This window comes from Microcebus murinus, chromosome 8 (assembly GCF_040939455.1).
Source record: "Microcebus murinus isolate Inina chromosome 8, M.murinus_Inina_mat1.0, whole genome shotgun sequence".
Lineage (NCBI taxonomy): Eukaryota > Metazoa > Chordata > Mammalia > Primates > Cheirogaleidae > Microcebus > Microcebus murinus.
In genome coordinates, this window is record NC_134111.1 from 75,043,263 (window position 1) to 75,060,509 (window position 17,247).

The 17,247-nt window shown below is 42.1% G+C and overlaps 1 protein-coding gene across 3 annotated transcripts in view; it reads right to left on the reverse strand.

Moving 5' to 3' along the window:
* Positions 1-17,247, reverse strand: part of MPP4 (MAGUK p55 scaffold protein 4) — a 52,141-nt gene that overhangs the window by 28,435 nt on the left and 6,459 nt on the right. For 2 of the 3 annotated variants that reach the window (XM_076005815.1, XM_020288276.2), the window contains exons 2-10: positions 16,894-17,003; positions 15,592-15,713; positions 13,130-13,207; positions 10,384-10,464; positions 8,984-9,115; positions 6,193-6,274; positions 4,963-5,048; positions 3,303-3,374; positions 2,645-2,841 (exon numbers count right to left, since the gene is read on the reverse strand). In XM_076005815.1, the coding sequence (XP_075861930.1) occupies positions 2,645-2,841; positions 3,303-3,374; positions 4,963-5,048; positions 6,193-6,274; positions 8,984-9,115; positions 10,384-10,464; positions 13,130-13,207; positions 15,592-15,713; positions 16,894-16,969 (926 nt within the window). In that variant the 5' untranslated portion in view covers positions 16,970-17,003. The remainder of the gene's footprint in view (positions 1-2,644; positions 2,842-3,302; positions 3,375-4,962; positions 5,049-6,192; positions 6,275-8,983; positions 9,116-10,383; positions 10,465-13,129; positions 13,208-15,591; positions 15,714-16,893; positions 17,004-17,247) is intronic. The other variant, XM_076005814.1, reaches the window with a different exon arrangement.

A 17,247-nucleotide genomic window follows, 5' to 3' on the forward strand; every position in this document is an offset into this window, starting at 1 on the left:
CGGCTTTCAAGAGGTGCCTGTTTCCTCTCCCACTCACAGGGGTGTGCTGGTGGGCCAGCTCTGGGGGAAGGGAGCCCTGACTCATGGTCGTGCTGATTTCTGCAGTGTCAATACTCTCACTGTGGCTGATTTCAAGCTGCTACTCTGACTTCTTTGAATGTGGACGTGAGAAGAGATGCCACAGTGGCCCATGTCAGCAGGCGGCAGCACACCACTGCACACGCCCTCATTCCACTGCGCCTGGAGGTGGGGTGCTTGTCCTTGCTTCTCGCTGCTATTTCCAGATCATTCTCCCTCTTCCCTCTTCCCAGCTTTGAATATTATCCCACCACTCTTCTGGTAGCCATTACCAGATCGCCCCTACTCACTCCCACACTCTCAGCACATTTGATTATAATTTTCAATGATTTCAGCAAACACATAGACACCCCTTCTAATAGCCTGGCCTCTCAGGTTCTTGATCTCCTCTTTTCTTTTTTTTTTTTTTTTTTTTTTTTTTTTTTTTTTTTTTTTGAGACAGAGTCTCACTTTGTTGTCCAGGCTAGAGTGAGTGCCGTGGCGTCAGCCTAGCTCACAGCAACCTCAAACTCCTGGGCTCAAGTGATCCTTCTGCCTCAGCCTCCCGAGTAGCTGGGACTACAGGCATGCGCCACCATGCCCGGCTAATTTTTTATATATATATCAGTTGGCCAATTAATTTCTTTCTATTTATAGTAGAGACGGGGTCTCGCTCTTGCTCAGGCTGGTTTTGAACTCCTGACCTTGAGCAATCCGCCCGCCTCGGCCTCCCAAGAGCTAGGATTACAGGCGTGAGCCACCGCGCCCGGCCTGATCTCCTCTTTTCTAGTGACCTTTCCCTCCTCCTACCTCAGCCACAGCCTCCTACCATCACATCCAAGACCTTTTCCGTACCAATGACTGCAGCCTCTCCTTAATTTCAATTTCTAGCATCCCTTTCTCCACCGACACCTCTCTTCTTCCCAACCCCAAAGGGACCTATCATCCATTTATCCTACCTCCTTCTCACTGATGCTCACCTGCTTCACTTCTTCATCTCCCTCCTTAACAGCGTAACTGCCATAATCACTTCCTTGGCCCTCTCCTGATTTGCTGTTAAATCCAACACTCTCTAATCTGGACATGCTCCCCAGCGCCACTTCACATTTATGACCTTTAACTTAAGTAGGCCCTGAATGTTGACCATACTATCTTTACCTAATCTATTTGCTCTGTAGCTCTCATGGAAATTGTTCAAGCTCTCTCCTCCCTCCTTCCCGACACCTCCTTTCCCACACCTTATGACACTGTTTCTCATTTCACTAAGAAAGCAAGAGCAGTTGGAAGAGAACGTCCATAGGCTCCCACCATATGCTCCACCCTTGACAGTGCCCATATGTTCTGCCTTCCCCCTGGTACTCTTCTAGGGGTGGACTGCTTATGATTCTGTATCAGGCCAACCCCTCTATCTCCTTCCACCTGCTCATGGTCATTGACAACAGCAATTCTCTTCTCTTTCCTCATATCATAAAAATTTCCCTCTCACTGTATTATTCCCACTAGCATTATTTACCTCATCTAAAAATTTCTCTCACACTGTTCCACTTTTCCTCTAGCTACTTCTCCATTGCTCTGCTCTGCTTTGTACCCAAATTTCTCCATGAGTTTACCATGCTCATTGTCATCAATTTCTTCAAATCCCACTCTAATAAGGATTTTGGTCTCACTCCTCCACTGAGATTGCTTTTATCAAGATCATCAGTGACCTTCATATTGTTAATCTAATGGTCAGTTCTTTGTTCTCTCCCTAGAAGCTGTTGTAGTTCATGAGGATCCCCAACAGCTTTGATTTTCATCCTGCCTCACTGGTCATTCCTTCTCAATCTCTTTTGCTGGTTCTGTTTCTTCTTCTTGATCTCTTAACATTGCTTGAGACTTGGACTGCTTCCCCTTTCTAGCTTCACTCACTCCCTTGGTTATCTCAGTAGCCTAAGGCAAGAGCGATGGGTTAAGATTCAGTAAGAAAGAGTAATGCTTTTTCTGTTTTAGTCTGTTTGGGCTGCTATGACAAAATAGCCCGAGTTTTGTTCATAGTTTATAAACAACAGAAATGTATTGCTCACAGTTCTGGAGCCCCGAAGTCTCAGATCACCAAGGTGCCAGCAGATTCAGTACCTTGTGAGGGCCACTCTCAGCTTCACAGATGGTGACTTCTAGCTGTGTCCTCACAAGGTAGAAGGGGCAAACAAGCTCCCTAGGGCCTCTTTTATAGGGCACCAATCCCATTCAAGAGGACAGAGGCCTTCATAAAGGTCCCACCTCTTAATACTATTGCATTGAGGGTTAGGTTTCAATATATGGATTTGGGGAGAGATACTTTCAGATCATAGCACTTTTTTAAGTTTGATTTAGTTTTCCAAACACTTTTCTCTCTTTTCTAGCTGACATAATTATTCTGGTCCCCTTGGTATTTAAGATGCTTAGGGTCTATCAACAATTTGACATGAGGATTTATAAATCAGTTTGCGTGTGTTTGTCCATTTGCACCTCTCCTTTATCTCATCTTAACTACAGTAACAGAAGCCTGAGAAAACATTTTATTTCCTGATGGCCCAGTTCTGAGTCCAAGAGCGATGACTTTTCTTACCTTTTTAGAAGTTGTTTAGAAGGGATTAACCCAGCACAGGTAGCAAGATCTGAGATTTTCCGGGCCTGCCACCAGAGGGCATCATTCTGGTCCACAATCTGGAGGATGTCCCCCTTCTGGAAAGGCAATCCAGCGTCCATGCAGGGAATGGCCGGATCCTCCTGGGGCCAGTACTCAGTCATGGCGCGAACGTACACCTGACGGCAGGTGCATAATGGCGCCATCAGAAGGTGCATAATGGTGCCATCAGAACCCTAGCTATGGGCCATAACTAGTTAAAATCATTCCTCCCACTCCTCTGTCTATTGCTCCTATCTTTCCACCCTCACCAAAAAAGAGAACGTTCCTCCTGAACTGAATCTAAGCATCATGAAAAAAGTATCTTTGAGAATAGAATCTCTAAGCTCTGAGAAGTTTTTGCTCATATTGTTATCATTTTTTATGTCATTTCTTCACTTCTTAGTACCCCACTTCCTTTTACCATATTCATTTACTCATTTTGCCTTTCAGGCCATCAGTGTTACAAAAACACCCAACATAGTATTGAACCCACATTCAACACAGTGCAGAGGATAGTAATGTTTTCTAACACAATTAGTCATTGCTAGTTATATGGAGATTTACTCTATGCAAGATAGAAGGCTTAGTAAATTCTTACCGTCTTCTGGCTATTCACAGGATGGTCAGAAACTGGAACCACCTTGAACATGATTGTGTCGCGAGACATGGCCTAGGAAATGACAAAGGTACATGGATAAAAGACCACGGAGCTAGCAGGGTGCTTGCTAGAAGGGTTACTGGAGCTTGCGAGATGGGGTGACAACTGAATGTGTCCAGGTCTAATGGTGATGTCCCCCACAGAGACTTTCATAAGGGTTCAACAGGTACCTGTCACCATCCAGAAATATCAATTTGGAAGTAACTTATTTCTGCTTCTGCCCTGTTGTGAGGTTCTGGGGTCACTGGTCTGATAAAACCCACACTGAGGTGGCCTCTTCCAGGGACCCTCCACCTCCCTGCCAACAGAAATATCCACCTAGCAAGGTCTTCTTCCCACTGGCTCTGGGGAAGACATGAGATCTCTGTCTGGCTATTTCTCCTCATCCCTTACTCAGTAAGCATTTACTGAACATGCTTCTGTACCAGATACCCCAGTCTGATGGGGAAGAGGAGGAGCTTCCAAGTTTTCTTGGAGAACTCACAAGTTTCCAGACTAACAGTGGCAATGAAGAGTCCTCAAACTGATGGTGGAGACAAAGAACCTCCCAGCCTAAGGGAGAGGTAAGAATCTCCCTGTTATATACACTGACGGGCATTAATGATCTAGAGATTAACAAGACCCTAGTCTTACTCTTAGGAACTTCACAATCCCACTGTCTTGGCAACCTGACAGCTGACACCAGAAGGGCTGAGTTAGAGGCAGGCATGCCTGTGATTTATAGCACCTCAAGCTCTCTTTGCAGCACCTTGTATAGAACACCTTGTATAGAATCTTGCAGCAGTGGCTTGCAAAATATTTAGGTGTTTGCTATATTCCTTACAGTATACACCACTCCTCACCTCAGTCTCTAAGCCATCACTGTGAAAATCTAGAGTTCCCTCGGGAGCCCAGTCTGAGAATGTATGGTCTACATACGTATAGTGATCACCCTCAGGCTTCACACGTGGGGTGTGCACGGGCATAGATAGGTGGGGAACATGTTGCTATGGCTATTAACAACTGAATTGTGAGTCAAGGAATGGCTGGAGGGGCAGGAATGGGAACCTGAGCGAGACTGAAGGCATGTGTAATCAGGCCACAAATCCCCATCTCCAGCCACCAAGGAACAGTGGCAGAGCCACCCAGGATGTCTCCCTCCCTATACGCTGCCATCTGATGACTTTTTTCTCCCCCCAAAGCTGCTCCTGAGGAAGATGCTAAACAGATTTCAGCTATATTAGGGGAGCAAGGGGTGGTGTGCTCAGGTTCAGACTCTCCTCCAAAGTCTCACTCTGCCCACTCTGGGCTCAGTTTCCAATGGAGCAACCCAGGTAACAAGGGACCTGAGCGGGGGGGACCTGGCAATCTCCCTGAGGCTGAATGGGCGATTTGGAAAGGGAATTTTCCCAGCCGGGGCCAGAACTTCTGGTGGGTAGTGGAGGAAGGCCACCACACTGCATGGTGACAGACAAGCTGTGGGGCCAGGAGACAGGAAGCTATGGAGAGAACCCAAATCCCTGCCACATTACAGTGCACACACGTGGGCTTTACTGTCCCAGTTCAGCCTTGGCATTGCACTAAGTCGTGAACAAAAAAGCAAAACAGAGCAGACTGTTACCAGAATATGAATCACTTGTTCAGGGTCCAGTCCCTCAACTGAGACTCCATTCACTTCCACCAGTTTGTCTCCGGCATATAGCAACCCTGGGCAAACAGGAATACAAACAAAGGATACAAATAGATAGGGAAAAAAATAGAGGTAGCTATCCCTGTAGCTATTTAACAAATTCACTAACCCAAGTATGCTCTAAAAATTTTTAATGTATTATAAAATAATAATAAAGCAAACTGGTTATTCCAACTTACCCCACCACTACCAGAAATGTATGAGCATTGCATTTTTCCACCTTTTCACCAGCACTTGTTGTTAACTGATTGTGATATTTTTATATTAGAACATTGGTAAGAAGAGATGACAGTGAAAACAAAGATATCAGAGTCATAAGTAAATGATAAATGAAAATAAAATGGGGAGGGAGGGAAAATGTGGAGAAACTTGGGGTTTAAGATTAAGCCTTGAGAAATATTAGGTAAAAGAATTGAATTGTCGGAGAGATGAGACAAGAAACAGGGTCATGTCATGCAACAGAAACCAAGGATGATGAAAACTGGAAAAAAGCTATCAACAGCATCGAATGTGATAGGGAAATAGAAATATAACCAAGGAGATGGGGTCAATGGACTTAGCAACTAGGACATCCTTGGTATTAATATTTACGATAAGAATGCTTAGGGATAAACTATGTGCCAGGTTTCGGGGGCTGTGGGACGTGGGGCAGGTAGAGAATCACTTGTTTCAGAAGCACAACAGTGAAAGGATGAAAATGTGGTTAACTGGTAGAAAGAGTGAGCAAAACATATTTCAAGATGGGGAAGAGCTATGCCTTTTTGAAAGGAGAAAGACCAAGTAGAGAGAAAAAGCTAGGAATATACAGTCAAGCAGACCTGGACTTAAATTCTGACCCAAACTGTGTTAACCTTGAGCAAGTTAGTTACTTAATCTCTTTGAGCCTCAGTTTCCTCATCCGTAAGGGGGCATAATGATACTTAGCATGTGAGGGCTCCATGAGAATGTAAACTAAGAGAGCATTAATGTGGTGCCTAGAATAGGAGAGGGAGTAAGATTTCTCTGGAATATTTGTTCCTTTTTATGCTGCTTTAACCAAGCAGTGGAACTTATCAAAGCCCTGATCTAAGTTAGGAAAGAGGGGCTTCTCTGGAAAGAAGACTAAACAATCAAGAGTTTGCTGTTTTTCTGGTGGCCCTGTCCCCTGCTGCTCCAGCTTACCGCTCCTCTCAGCCAGCCCACCATGGATAACCCTGGCCACCAGGATGTCCCCCGTCATCTCATGGCGCTTGATGGTGGCTCCCTGGAGAGAGAATACAATCAGATTCCTCCTTTACCTAACATGACCATTTTTCTAATGGCTTCTCAATCAGTGCAGCTCTGGTCTTTCAGTCGAGGATATTCATACCAACCAGGGAGAGAGGGAGGGACCACACAGTGCCCTGTGGCCTATCAGTCACATTATGCCATCAAAAGGAAAGGCCATTCAGCTTTGGTTTCCCAAGGTCTAAATCCAACCACATAGAAAAAAAAAAAAATTTGATCCTTCTAAATAAAAAGAAAGCTCCTACAATTAAAACCTAATCAGGGCCGGGCACAGTGGCTCATGCCTATAATCCTAGCACTCTAGGAGGCCGAGGCAAGCAGATTGTTCAAGGTCAGGAGTTCGAAACCAGCCTGAGCAAGAGCAAGACCCTATTTCTACTAAAAATAAAAAGAAACTAATTGGCCAACTAAAAATATATAGAAAAAATTAGCTGGGCATGGAGGCTTGTGCCTGTAGTCTCAGCTAAGAGGGAGGCTGAGGCAGTAGGATTGCTTGAGCCTAGGAGTTTGAGGTTGCTGTGAGCTAGGCTGATGCCATGGCATTCTAGCCCAGGCAACAGAGACTCTGTCTCAAAAAACAAAAAAAAACCACAAAAAACAAAAAAAAAAAACCCCAAAACAAAAAACCTAATCAGAAGGACTATCCTTAGAAAATCAGATTAATGCCTTCCTTAGTTTCCCATTAACAGAGGAGAAAAATTTAGGCAAATGCATTGGAATGGCATGAAATATACACATGTTAAAAGCCAGGCCGGGCGCGGTGGCTCACGCCTGTAATCCTAGCACTCTGGGAGGCCGAGGCGGGCGGATTGCTCAAGGTCAGGAGTTCAAAACCAGCCTGAGCGAGACCCCGTCTCTACCATAAAAATAGAAAGAATTTAATTGGCCAACTAATATATATATAATATAAAAATCAGCCGGGCATGGTGGCTCGTGCCTGTAGTCCCAGCTACTCGGGAGGCTGAGGCAGGAGGATTGCTTGAGCCCAGGAGTCTGAGGTTGCTGTGAGCTAGGCTGACGCCACGGCACTCACTCTAGCCTAGGCAAGAAAGCGAGACTCTGTCTCAAAAAAAAAAAAAAAAAAAAAGCCAAATAATAACATAAAATATATGCATCTTATTTCTCACAAAAATAAGTCTTATAAGTCTTGTTTTACTTTTCAAAAAAGAAAAACACTAAGCAGAAAGCTTTCCTTAGTGAAAACATTATTGAAACCACAGGAAAAATCATACAGTTTACATACATTATCATCACTGTATGAGGGGACTTCAAAAAGTTCATGGAAAATGCATATGCTGACAAAACTATGCATGGATTTCAAAAATTTTTTGCACCAAAATAAACTCATAGTAACTTGTTATGACATGTCCAAATAGGATCTAGTTTGAGGCAGTAATAAGGATAAGACATGAGTTTGGAAAGGGCCCCTATCATAGTAATATGAATTCTGCTAAAATTCAAGTAAGTACAAAATTTATGGTAAAGTTTGGGTGCAAGAATGGTAAAATTGTTCATGCTTTATGAAAAGTTTATGGAGGTAAATTCACAAAGAAATTAGCAGTTTAAAAATGGATAACTCATTTTAAGAAGGGACCAGACAATGTTGGAAATGAAGCCAATAGCAGCAGACCATTCATGTCAATTTTTGAGGAAAAATGCCTCTTGTTCATGCCCTAATTGAAGAGGACCAACAATTAACAGCACAAACAACCGCCAACATCATGGACATCTCAATTGGTTCAACTTACATAATTCTGACTGAAAAATTTAAGTTGAGCAAACGTTTCACTTAATAGGTGCCAAAACCACTGTGCCCAGACCCACTGCAGACAAAAGCAGAACTCCCAATGGAAATTTTAAACAAGTGGGATCATGATCCTGAAGCACTTCACTAAAGAATTTTAACAGGAGAGGAAGCATGGCTTTACCAGTGTGATCATGAAGACAAAGCACAATAGGAGCCATGGCTACCAAGGGGTGGAAGTGATCCAGTCAAAGCAAAAGTGGGTTGGTCAAGAGCAAAGGTCACAGCAACGGTTTTTTTGACACTCAAGACATTTTGCTTGTGGACTTTCTGGAGGGTAGAAGAACGATAACATCTGCTTATTATGAGAGTGTTTTGAGAAAGCTGTCCAAAGCTTTAGCAGAAAAATGCCTGGAAAAGCTTCGCCAGAGAGTTTATCTCCACCACAACAATGCTCTTGCTCTCTTCAAAAAATCTCTCATCAAAGAAACAAACAAACAAAAAACAATTTTGTGTGAGTTTCAATGGGAATCATTAGGTATCCACCTTACAGTTCTGATTGGGCTCCTTTTGAATTTTCTTTGTTTCCTGTCTTACAAAATCTTTAAAGGGCGCCCATGCTTCCTCAGTTAATAATGTGAAAAAGACGGCATTGACATGGTTAAATTTCCAGGGCCCTCAGTCCTTTTGGGATGGACTCAATGGCTGGTATCATAGCTTACAACATTATCTTGAACTTGATGGAGTTTATAATGAGAAATAAAGTTTCTAAAGTTTTTTTTTTATTTTTATCTTTTAATTTTATTTTTCCACAGATATTTTCAAGTCCTCTCATGTCTATGATTGCAGGCAAGACTACTGGCCAAGTAACTGCTAGATATAACTTAATTTACAATTAATGCTGGTATAATTCCAAATGAAAAGATAAAATGATTTTCTTACCAGGGGCTGGTGGTTTTTCACCAAACAAACAATCCTCATTGCCTCCTCACTCTCAGGGATATTGTCCGGCAGTGGAGGGAGAAGGGGTTCAAAATCCTTCTGAGCTACAGTGTCATGAGCACTGAGCAAGGCCTGGGCACAGTGAAGGAAAAGGTGAACAAATGTCACACGTGGGACACACACCCATCTAGAAGATGGTGACACAAGGCTTTGTCAGACACACAACAACAAATACCAACATGTATATGCCAGGCACAATTCTAAGCACTTTACGTGGATTAATTCAACCTTTGCAATAATTCTATGAAGCAGGTACATTTATTATCCCCAATTTACAGATAAGGAATAAAGCACAGAGAGGTCAAGCAATGCATAATATACTTTCATTTCTGTTAAAATGTATTATTCTGTGATGTGCTTATATCCTGGAAGCCCATGTAATCTGTGGGGCTCCTACGGAGTTTGAACTACAAAACAACTTTCATAATATTTTCTCTAATTAAGGCAGAATGAGGGGCAGTAACCAAAACATCTTGCTGGTTTAATTTTTCAGGAACACCCAAGGGCTCACGTGGAACAGAATGAGAAAAAGTAGTTCTCTGGTTTAAAGCATGATCAAAGAGTTTCTCCAAATAGCCACCTATGCTGACTTTTCATTTCATGGTGTGAAGAAGCTGTTGTTCTACAGCCCTACCCAAGATTCATAGACGGAATTTAGTTGGTACTCAGAGACAATTCTCTAAGAAGTGTGTGTTGTTTAGGATACTTGACAACTGATAGTTATCTTGTAAAGTAAAATTCTTGACAGATAAATTTCTGTGCTTCCAATTTCTGTGCTCCAGATATTCTCTTAAAGTTCTAATTTGTTGATAAGTTGATCTTAAAATCTGTAAGTAGTTAGAGGTAAGTTTCTGTTCTACAATCAAATGTTCTTCAGGGAAGGAAAAGGTGAACAAATGTCACACGTGGGACACACCCATCTAGATTGCCTCACAGGAGCAATGATCATTATACTGTATTCTAAATACCTTCATACACTTTATCTAAAACTTAAAATATTCACAAGTTGGAAAGGAAGTATGGAGGTTATTTGTCTATAGATAGAAGCTTCCCTGTTTATTCCCCCAGAATTTCAGACGACAATGGCTTTGTGGGGGAAACAGGATGTCATGGAAAGTTCTAGATGTCTCTTCATAAACATGGCAGGCTTTGCTCCATGACAGACAACACTAACCAAGTCACAACTGAGTCCCACAAATTTAAGTACAGTCTGTTGATCACCCATGTACAATAATAGAACATCTATTCAGAGAGCACATTTTTCATCACATTTATTTCTTCTTCCCATCTTTGTCTATGTGCCAGGTGGGCATATCTTTTCTATTTTAGCAAACACTTGCCTTAAAGTGTGGAGCCTGGAGGGTTTGTCTCAGCTCTTGGATCTCAGGGGAATTAGAGGTTTCACGCAATAGCTCCATTACCTGATTCATGGAAAAGAATACAGTACAAAATTAAAAAAAAAATTTTTTTTCAAAGTTAACCTTGCCCAGGCTGAATAGCATATATAATGACTAACATAATATCGACCTTTAAAAAGCTGTTATTGAAAACTTCTTTTTGTTTTTCTGTTTTGTTTTTTTGAAACACAGTCTCGCTTTGTTGCCCAGGCTAGGCTGACTGCTGTGATGTCAGCCTAGCTCACAGCAACCTCAATCTCCTGGGCTCAATCCATCCTACTGCTTCAGCCTCCTGAGTAGCTGGGACTACAGGCATGCGCCACCATGCCCGGCTAATTTTTTATATATATATTTTAGTTGGCCAATTAATTTCTTTCTATTTATAGTAGAGACGGGGTCTCACTCTTGCTCAGACTGATTTCGAACACCTGACCTCGAACAATCTGCCAGCATCGGCCTCCCAGAGTGCTAGGATTACAGGCATGAGCCACCGCACCTGCCCAGCCTAAAGACTTCCTTTTCATCTTTAAAAGTCTAGGCCTATCATCCTTCCTTATTCATTAAACTTTATTGGCCCGGCGCAGTGGCTCACGCCTATAATCCTAGCACTCTGGGAGGCCTAGATGGGCGGATCGCTCAAGGTCAGGAGTTCAAAACCAGCCTGAGCAACAGTAAGACCCCATCTTTACTGAAAAATAGAAGGAAATTAATTGACCAACTAAAAATATGGAGAAAAAATTAGCCGGGCATGGTGGCACATGCCTGTGGTCTCAGCTACTCAGGAGGCTGAGGCAGGAGGATCACTTGAGCCCAGGAGTTTGAGGTTGCTGTGAGTTACCCTGATGCCACAGCACTCTAGCCAGGGCAACAGAGAGTCTCAAAAACAAACAAACAAACAAAAAACTTTATTATAGCAAGTAAAATCCAAGATTTGGGATACATCTAAACCCCAATTCCCTAGTCCTGGCACATAGCCTTGGAAGAAGAACTAATTAATATGTACCAAGGCACTTTCCCTCTAGTGCAGGGGTCCTCAAACTTTTTAAACAGGGGGCCAGTTCACTGTCCCTCAAACAAGGCCGGACTTTAGTTTAAAAAAAACTACGAACAAATTCCTATGCACCCTGTACATATCTTATTTTGAAGTAAAAAAATGAACGGGCAAAAACACCCGCATGTGGCCCGCGGGCCGTAATTTGAGGATGCCTGCTCTAGTGGCTCTAAAGTAGGTGTTTGCTAATATCAGTGCCTTACAGCTTCATTAAGCTATCTGAATTTCTCTAGGTAAGTATCAATACCTGGGAAACTCAGGTAGCTTAATCCTATGGGATGCTCCATTCTTTAAATAGGAAATAGGAATAGTAATTTTTATTTCAGGGTGTATTATTTGATTAGCAATTTTAATGTTTATTGCAATAAAAAATTACTGACCAGAATAAATTCTGATCACTCTACTGTGGCTTAGGTAGACCTACTTTCAGAGGACAGAAGATCTCTCAAGACTTTAATCAGACCCTTGAATCTTTAGCAGCTAAGCATCATTAGTCATCATACAGCCAGATGAAAATAAACAGTTTAGAAAGCTTTACCTCCATTCACAAGCATTACAACTGAATAAAATATCCTGTGTGTGTTTTCCTGTGGACAACTGAGAACAATTTGAGTTGTTGATTACTGGAGTTCAGGATATAATTTTTTCTTTCTTTCTTTTATTTTTTTTCTATTTCTTTTAACATGGTAAAATGGATTCCATTTATTCATTCATCCAGCAAATGTTTATTGAACACCTACTATGTGCTGGGCACTGTTTTAGGTGATGTAAAAACAGCGGTGATCAGGCAGCCAAATTCCCTATTCTCTTCCATATACAATGGAGTTTACATTCTAGTGAGGAGATACAAACAATAAATAAAAAATAAATAGTTTTGTTTGGTGGTGAGAAGAGTAAAGAAGAAAATAAACCAGGGAAGGTGGCTAGGAGGGGATGCAAGTTGACTGCAAGAGTAGAAGCAGGAGACCAGGCAGAAGGCTATAGTGTAATTACCAGTGTAAGAGACAATGATGGCTCACCGTAGGTGGAACAGGGGCATGAGATTCTGGACGTATTTTGAAAGTAGAGCTGACAGGATTTGCCATCACATTGGGTGTGAGGTATGAGAAAAAGAGAGAATCACAGGTGACCCCACCCCTTCTGGCTTGAGCACTGCAAGAACAGAGGTGCCATTCCTGAATAGAAAAGGCTGCAAGAAGAGTGGGGTGGGGGTGGGTGGGCAGTGGGGAAGACCACGCACTCAGTTTGGGACATGTTAATTTGATGAACCCATTCAACATCCACATAAGATGGGGAGGAGGCAGTTGGATATTTGAGAATGGAATTCAGGAAAAGGGTTCAGGCTGGAGATAGAAATTTGAGAATAGTTTCTATAACATCGCCCTATTTATGTAGGGTAAATTGAGTCCAAGGTTTAGGAAAAAGAGATGGACACATGCTAAAAATGTGGGGATTTTTGTTTTAATTTGAGGAGATAGACGGCCAATTTTCTTCTTTAAAGTTCAATTAAAAACACTTATTAGATGCATAATCCTCAATCAAACTTTGCATGAGATCCTTTAATTCATTCAAACTAGCACTACAAGTAAAACGGCATCACATCAGAGCTCTGCTATCCCATGGGTAAAGTCTCCTTACCTCACAGGATAACACCTGTGCATGGGGTGTGGCAGGAACTAGCTTCTTTTCTTTAAATTCCTGGAGGCAGTCATACACCTGCAGAAGGGCGAGGGCAGGAGAATGGATATTGGTAACATGACTGTGAACATTTTGGATTTAAGGCTCTTCTAGAGATGAAACAGCCTGTGCAACTATACCAAGAGCTGAATAGCATGATGTGTGCTGGTCTTTAATAACGTGCATCTCTAGCTGCCAAAGAGAAATGAACTTGAGCTTGGTGGCTCCAGTACTTCAAAGGGCTAATCATTGGCTGCCACTGGGAAATTGATTTTCCCTAAACAATTTCACTGATAAAAAGAAATGCGAACTTTTACTTTTGCTAGACTCAGGGAGGGTAGGGTTTCCAGGGCTGAGACCAATAGGGATGTGTAGACGACGCACAAAGGGTCTTCTCAAGGCAGGGGCTCTTTGGGATCAGAGTCCTGTGCTGGGCAACTGCAGAGAGCATGAGCTGAGTGGCTCTGCGTCCCATGAAGCTTCTGAATACAAGGCTGGGCACTCTATATATGCTTCTCTGTACTCGGCTCTGCTCCCTGGGGCTGTTTGTTTCCCATTCCTCTTTTGATTCTCCGGCACAAATTCATTTATAAAAGTTCCAACTTTGTCTCTGCTGACCCTTAGGAATTTTTTTCCATATCATGGTCTAGGGTTGGGCTGACTACACCAAAGCCTGCCTGGTGATGCAGGATAACCCTTAATCTTATTTCAGGAAACAGTTTCTCTAACAGAAATAAGACCCAAGGAGCCAGCTCAGCCCAGCCTTTTCCACCCAGATCTGTGAAGACATTGCTTCCTGCTCTACCTCAGGGCCAGCGCTCAAGTTTACCTGGAAGGGATGAAAGCTGATTGAATGATGCAGGGAGCTCAAACTACCAACAGCCTATCAGTGGTGATCAAGGGCAATACCCACGATGAAATTAAAACTGTCTTAGCTAATCCCAGGGGGAAAATGCCTTTAATAGAAATCTGATGTTTTAAAACAGGTGGTATAAGGAGTACTTTGTTCATGCTAAAGATGCTGCCACTTTTATTTTAAAGGATACAATTTTTTTCTTTTTCTTTTTCTTTTTTTGGCAGCAACTTGGATGGAATAAAGAATATAATGTTCAGGCTGGGTGTGGTGGCTCATGCCTGTAATCCCAGCACTCTGGGAGGCCAAAATGGGCGGATCATTGGAGCTCAGGAGTTCGAGACAAGCCTCAGCAAGAGACCCAGTCTCTACTAAAAATAGAAAGAAATTAATTGGCCAACTAAAAAAATATAAAAAATTAGCTGGGCATGGTGACGCATGCCTGTAGTCCCAGCTATTCAGGAATCTGAGGCAGGAGGATTGCTTGAGCCCATGAGTTTGAGGTTGCTGTGAACTAGGCTGACGCCATGGCACTCTAGCCCAGGCAACAGAGTAAGACTCTGTCTCAAAAAAAAAAAAAAAAAAAGAACATAACGTTCACATGCGTCTTAAGACTGACCACATTTCACATTTAAGTGAAGAAAACACCTATACCCCAAAAAATAACTTCAAAAAGATCTTTCTTAATAATATTTATTCAGAACAAAATTATAGTATTAGTATTTATTATCTACTGTCTCATAGATGTTATTACAGAGTGCATAAAATTTTAGCCAAATTGAAAAGAAACTTCAGAATAAGAAAATTTTAATGTTCCTAAATAGAACTATAGATATCTCACTTTCTGATTTTAACAAACAAATAGGAATAATTTTTGAAGCATTGTTATGTGTCCAGAGCTGGCCTCAAGGACAAAGAGTTGTAGCCAGCTGTTAAGGTGCTGCCGATGGCCAGGGTGGTGGCTGTTTGTGATCGTAGGGGGTCTCTGTAAGAAGAGTTGGGGGGAGAAAAGAAAGGAGCTACCATTTTTTTCCCCATTGAAGTTAATTCTTTCATAAGCTTCGAAGTCTGTGTAGCTCTTCTCTGACAATTGCCTTCTAAAAACTTTTTTTCTGAGTTGAAATTTCCTGCCAATTGACAAATGACGCCATTGGGTAAGTAGTTGCTATGGTCTGAAGGTGTGTGTACTCCCAAAATTCATATGTTAAACTCCTCACCCCCCAAGGTGATGCTAGTAGGAGGTGGGGCCTTTGGAAGGTAATTATGTCATGAGGGCTATGTCCTCATGAATGGATTTAGTGTCCTTATGAAAGAGACTCCAGCAGCTAGCTAGCCCTTTCCACTATGTGAGAACACAGCACGAAGGTACCTTCTAAGAACCAGAGAGGGAACCCAGACACTGAATCTGCTGGCAACTTGATCTTGGACTTCCCAGCCTCCAGAACTGTGATGAATATATTTCTGTTGTTTATAAACTGGGCATTTTATATAATAGTAGACTGAATGGACTAAGACAGTAGTTTTCTGCCCCCTGCAATAAGCAAAAGCTTCCAAGCAATGGAGCGCTCACCTTTAGCAGAGCCCGTAGCCATGGGGAATGAAGGAGGTCATATAAGAGACAGACTCCATTCACATCTCGGCTGTAGAACAGACTCAACTCTTGCAGCACAAGCCTCAGGATTTGGGAGAGGCCTAAGAAAGGGAGAGAGCAGAAAGAAGGTGGCAATTGAGGGTGGAAAGGAAGGCTGCTGTAAATCCGAAAGCCAATTCAGACAGCTGGGGCATGCCATAGGGTCTTATGAGAAATGAAAATAACATTGGATTTACAGCCAAAAGATCTGGCTTCAAGTCCTGTTCCATCACTTACTATGTGAACTTCAGAACATCATGTAACTATCTGAAACCAGTTCCCTTGTGGCAAAATAAGAATGTGCTAGCTTTCTTGTAGGGTTGTTAATATCAGATAATAGATCATAAAATACAGATGTAAGATATGAGAGTAACATGATTGCTTTCACCATCTTACCAGCCTGTGGTTTATCTCCAAATTATCTAGTCGTTGTCTGGATCTTTTTTCTAGCTCAAACATAGAGTCATTTTTATTAACATTTTCTAAGAATTCTTTTTGAAAGTGCCACTGAAAAACTCTAACTCGCAATAGGTTTTTAATACAAATCTCAGTATTCTCTTGATTTGAGAGATGAAACAAATTTTAGTGAATGTTTTGCAGTTTTTGATAGTACTATAGTGATACTTTGAATGTGAACAAGTTAAGAAGTTCTAATTTAGGCCGGGCATGGTGGCTCACGCCTGTAATCCTAGCACTCTGGGAGGCCGAGGCAGGTGGATTGCTCAAGGTCAGGAGTTCGAAACCAGCCTGAGCAAGAGTCTCTACTATAAGTAGAAAGAAATTAATTGGCCAACTAATATATATAGAAAAAATTAGCTGGGCATGGTGGCACATGCCTGTAGTCCCAGGAGGCTGAGGCAGGAGGATTGCTTGAGCCCAGGAGATTGAGGTTGCTGTGAGCTAGGCTGACGCCACGGCACTCACTCTAGCCTGGGCAACAAAGCGAGACACTGTCTCAAAAAAAAAAAAACAACAAAGAAGTAGTTCTAATTTTACATAAAACCTTGTGGGGTAGGGGAAAAAATTGTTCTGAATCCACTGTGTCAATTTCTTTCCTTCTTGTCTTGAAATTTGTTCTTGAACTTATTACTTGTAGTGCAATCAAAAGTGTACAAGTTCCTTGCAGGGATCACAGTAAGTCTATTAGAATTTCTTCCTATTCATTTGCTTGCATATTTAGAGTAATATTATAAAGTATTTCTGGTAAAAAAAAAAAAAAAAAAGAACCCTGGCAATACATACCATTCTCTGGATTGGTGGTCATAGAAAGCTTCATGTCCTTGTCTGGAGGATCTGCTCCTTTGTCTGACTGTATCATTGTCCCTACCCAAGTTTCCAAAAGGAATTCAGGACTAGGAAACAGATCAATAAACAGCACATAACTCACTCAGTTACAATGGCCACACAGTTCCCTGCACATATTTTCAACAGCAATTATTGAGCAAGCCAGGCTCTGTGCTCCATGCTGAGATACTCATCAAATGAACACAGTCTTCCCTGTGGTGCTTACTCTCTACATTAGCCATCACCAGCTGTGTGAAAGAGACAACTATAAATACCATTTCATAAAATGTTCCCCCAACCCCCTCGATTTTT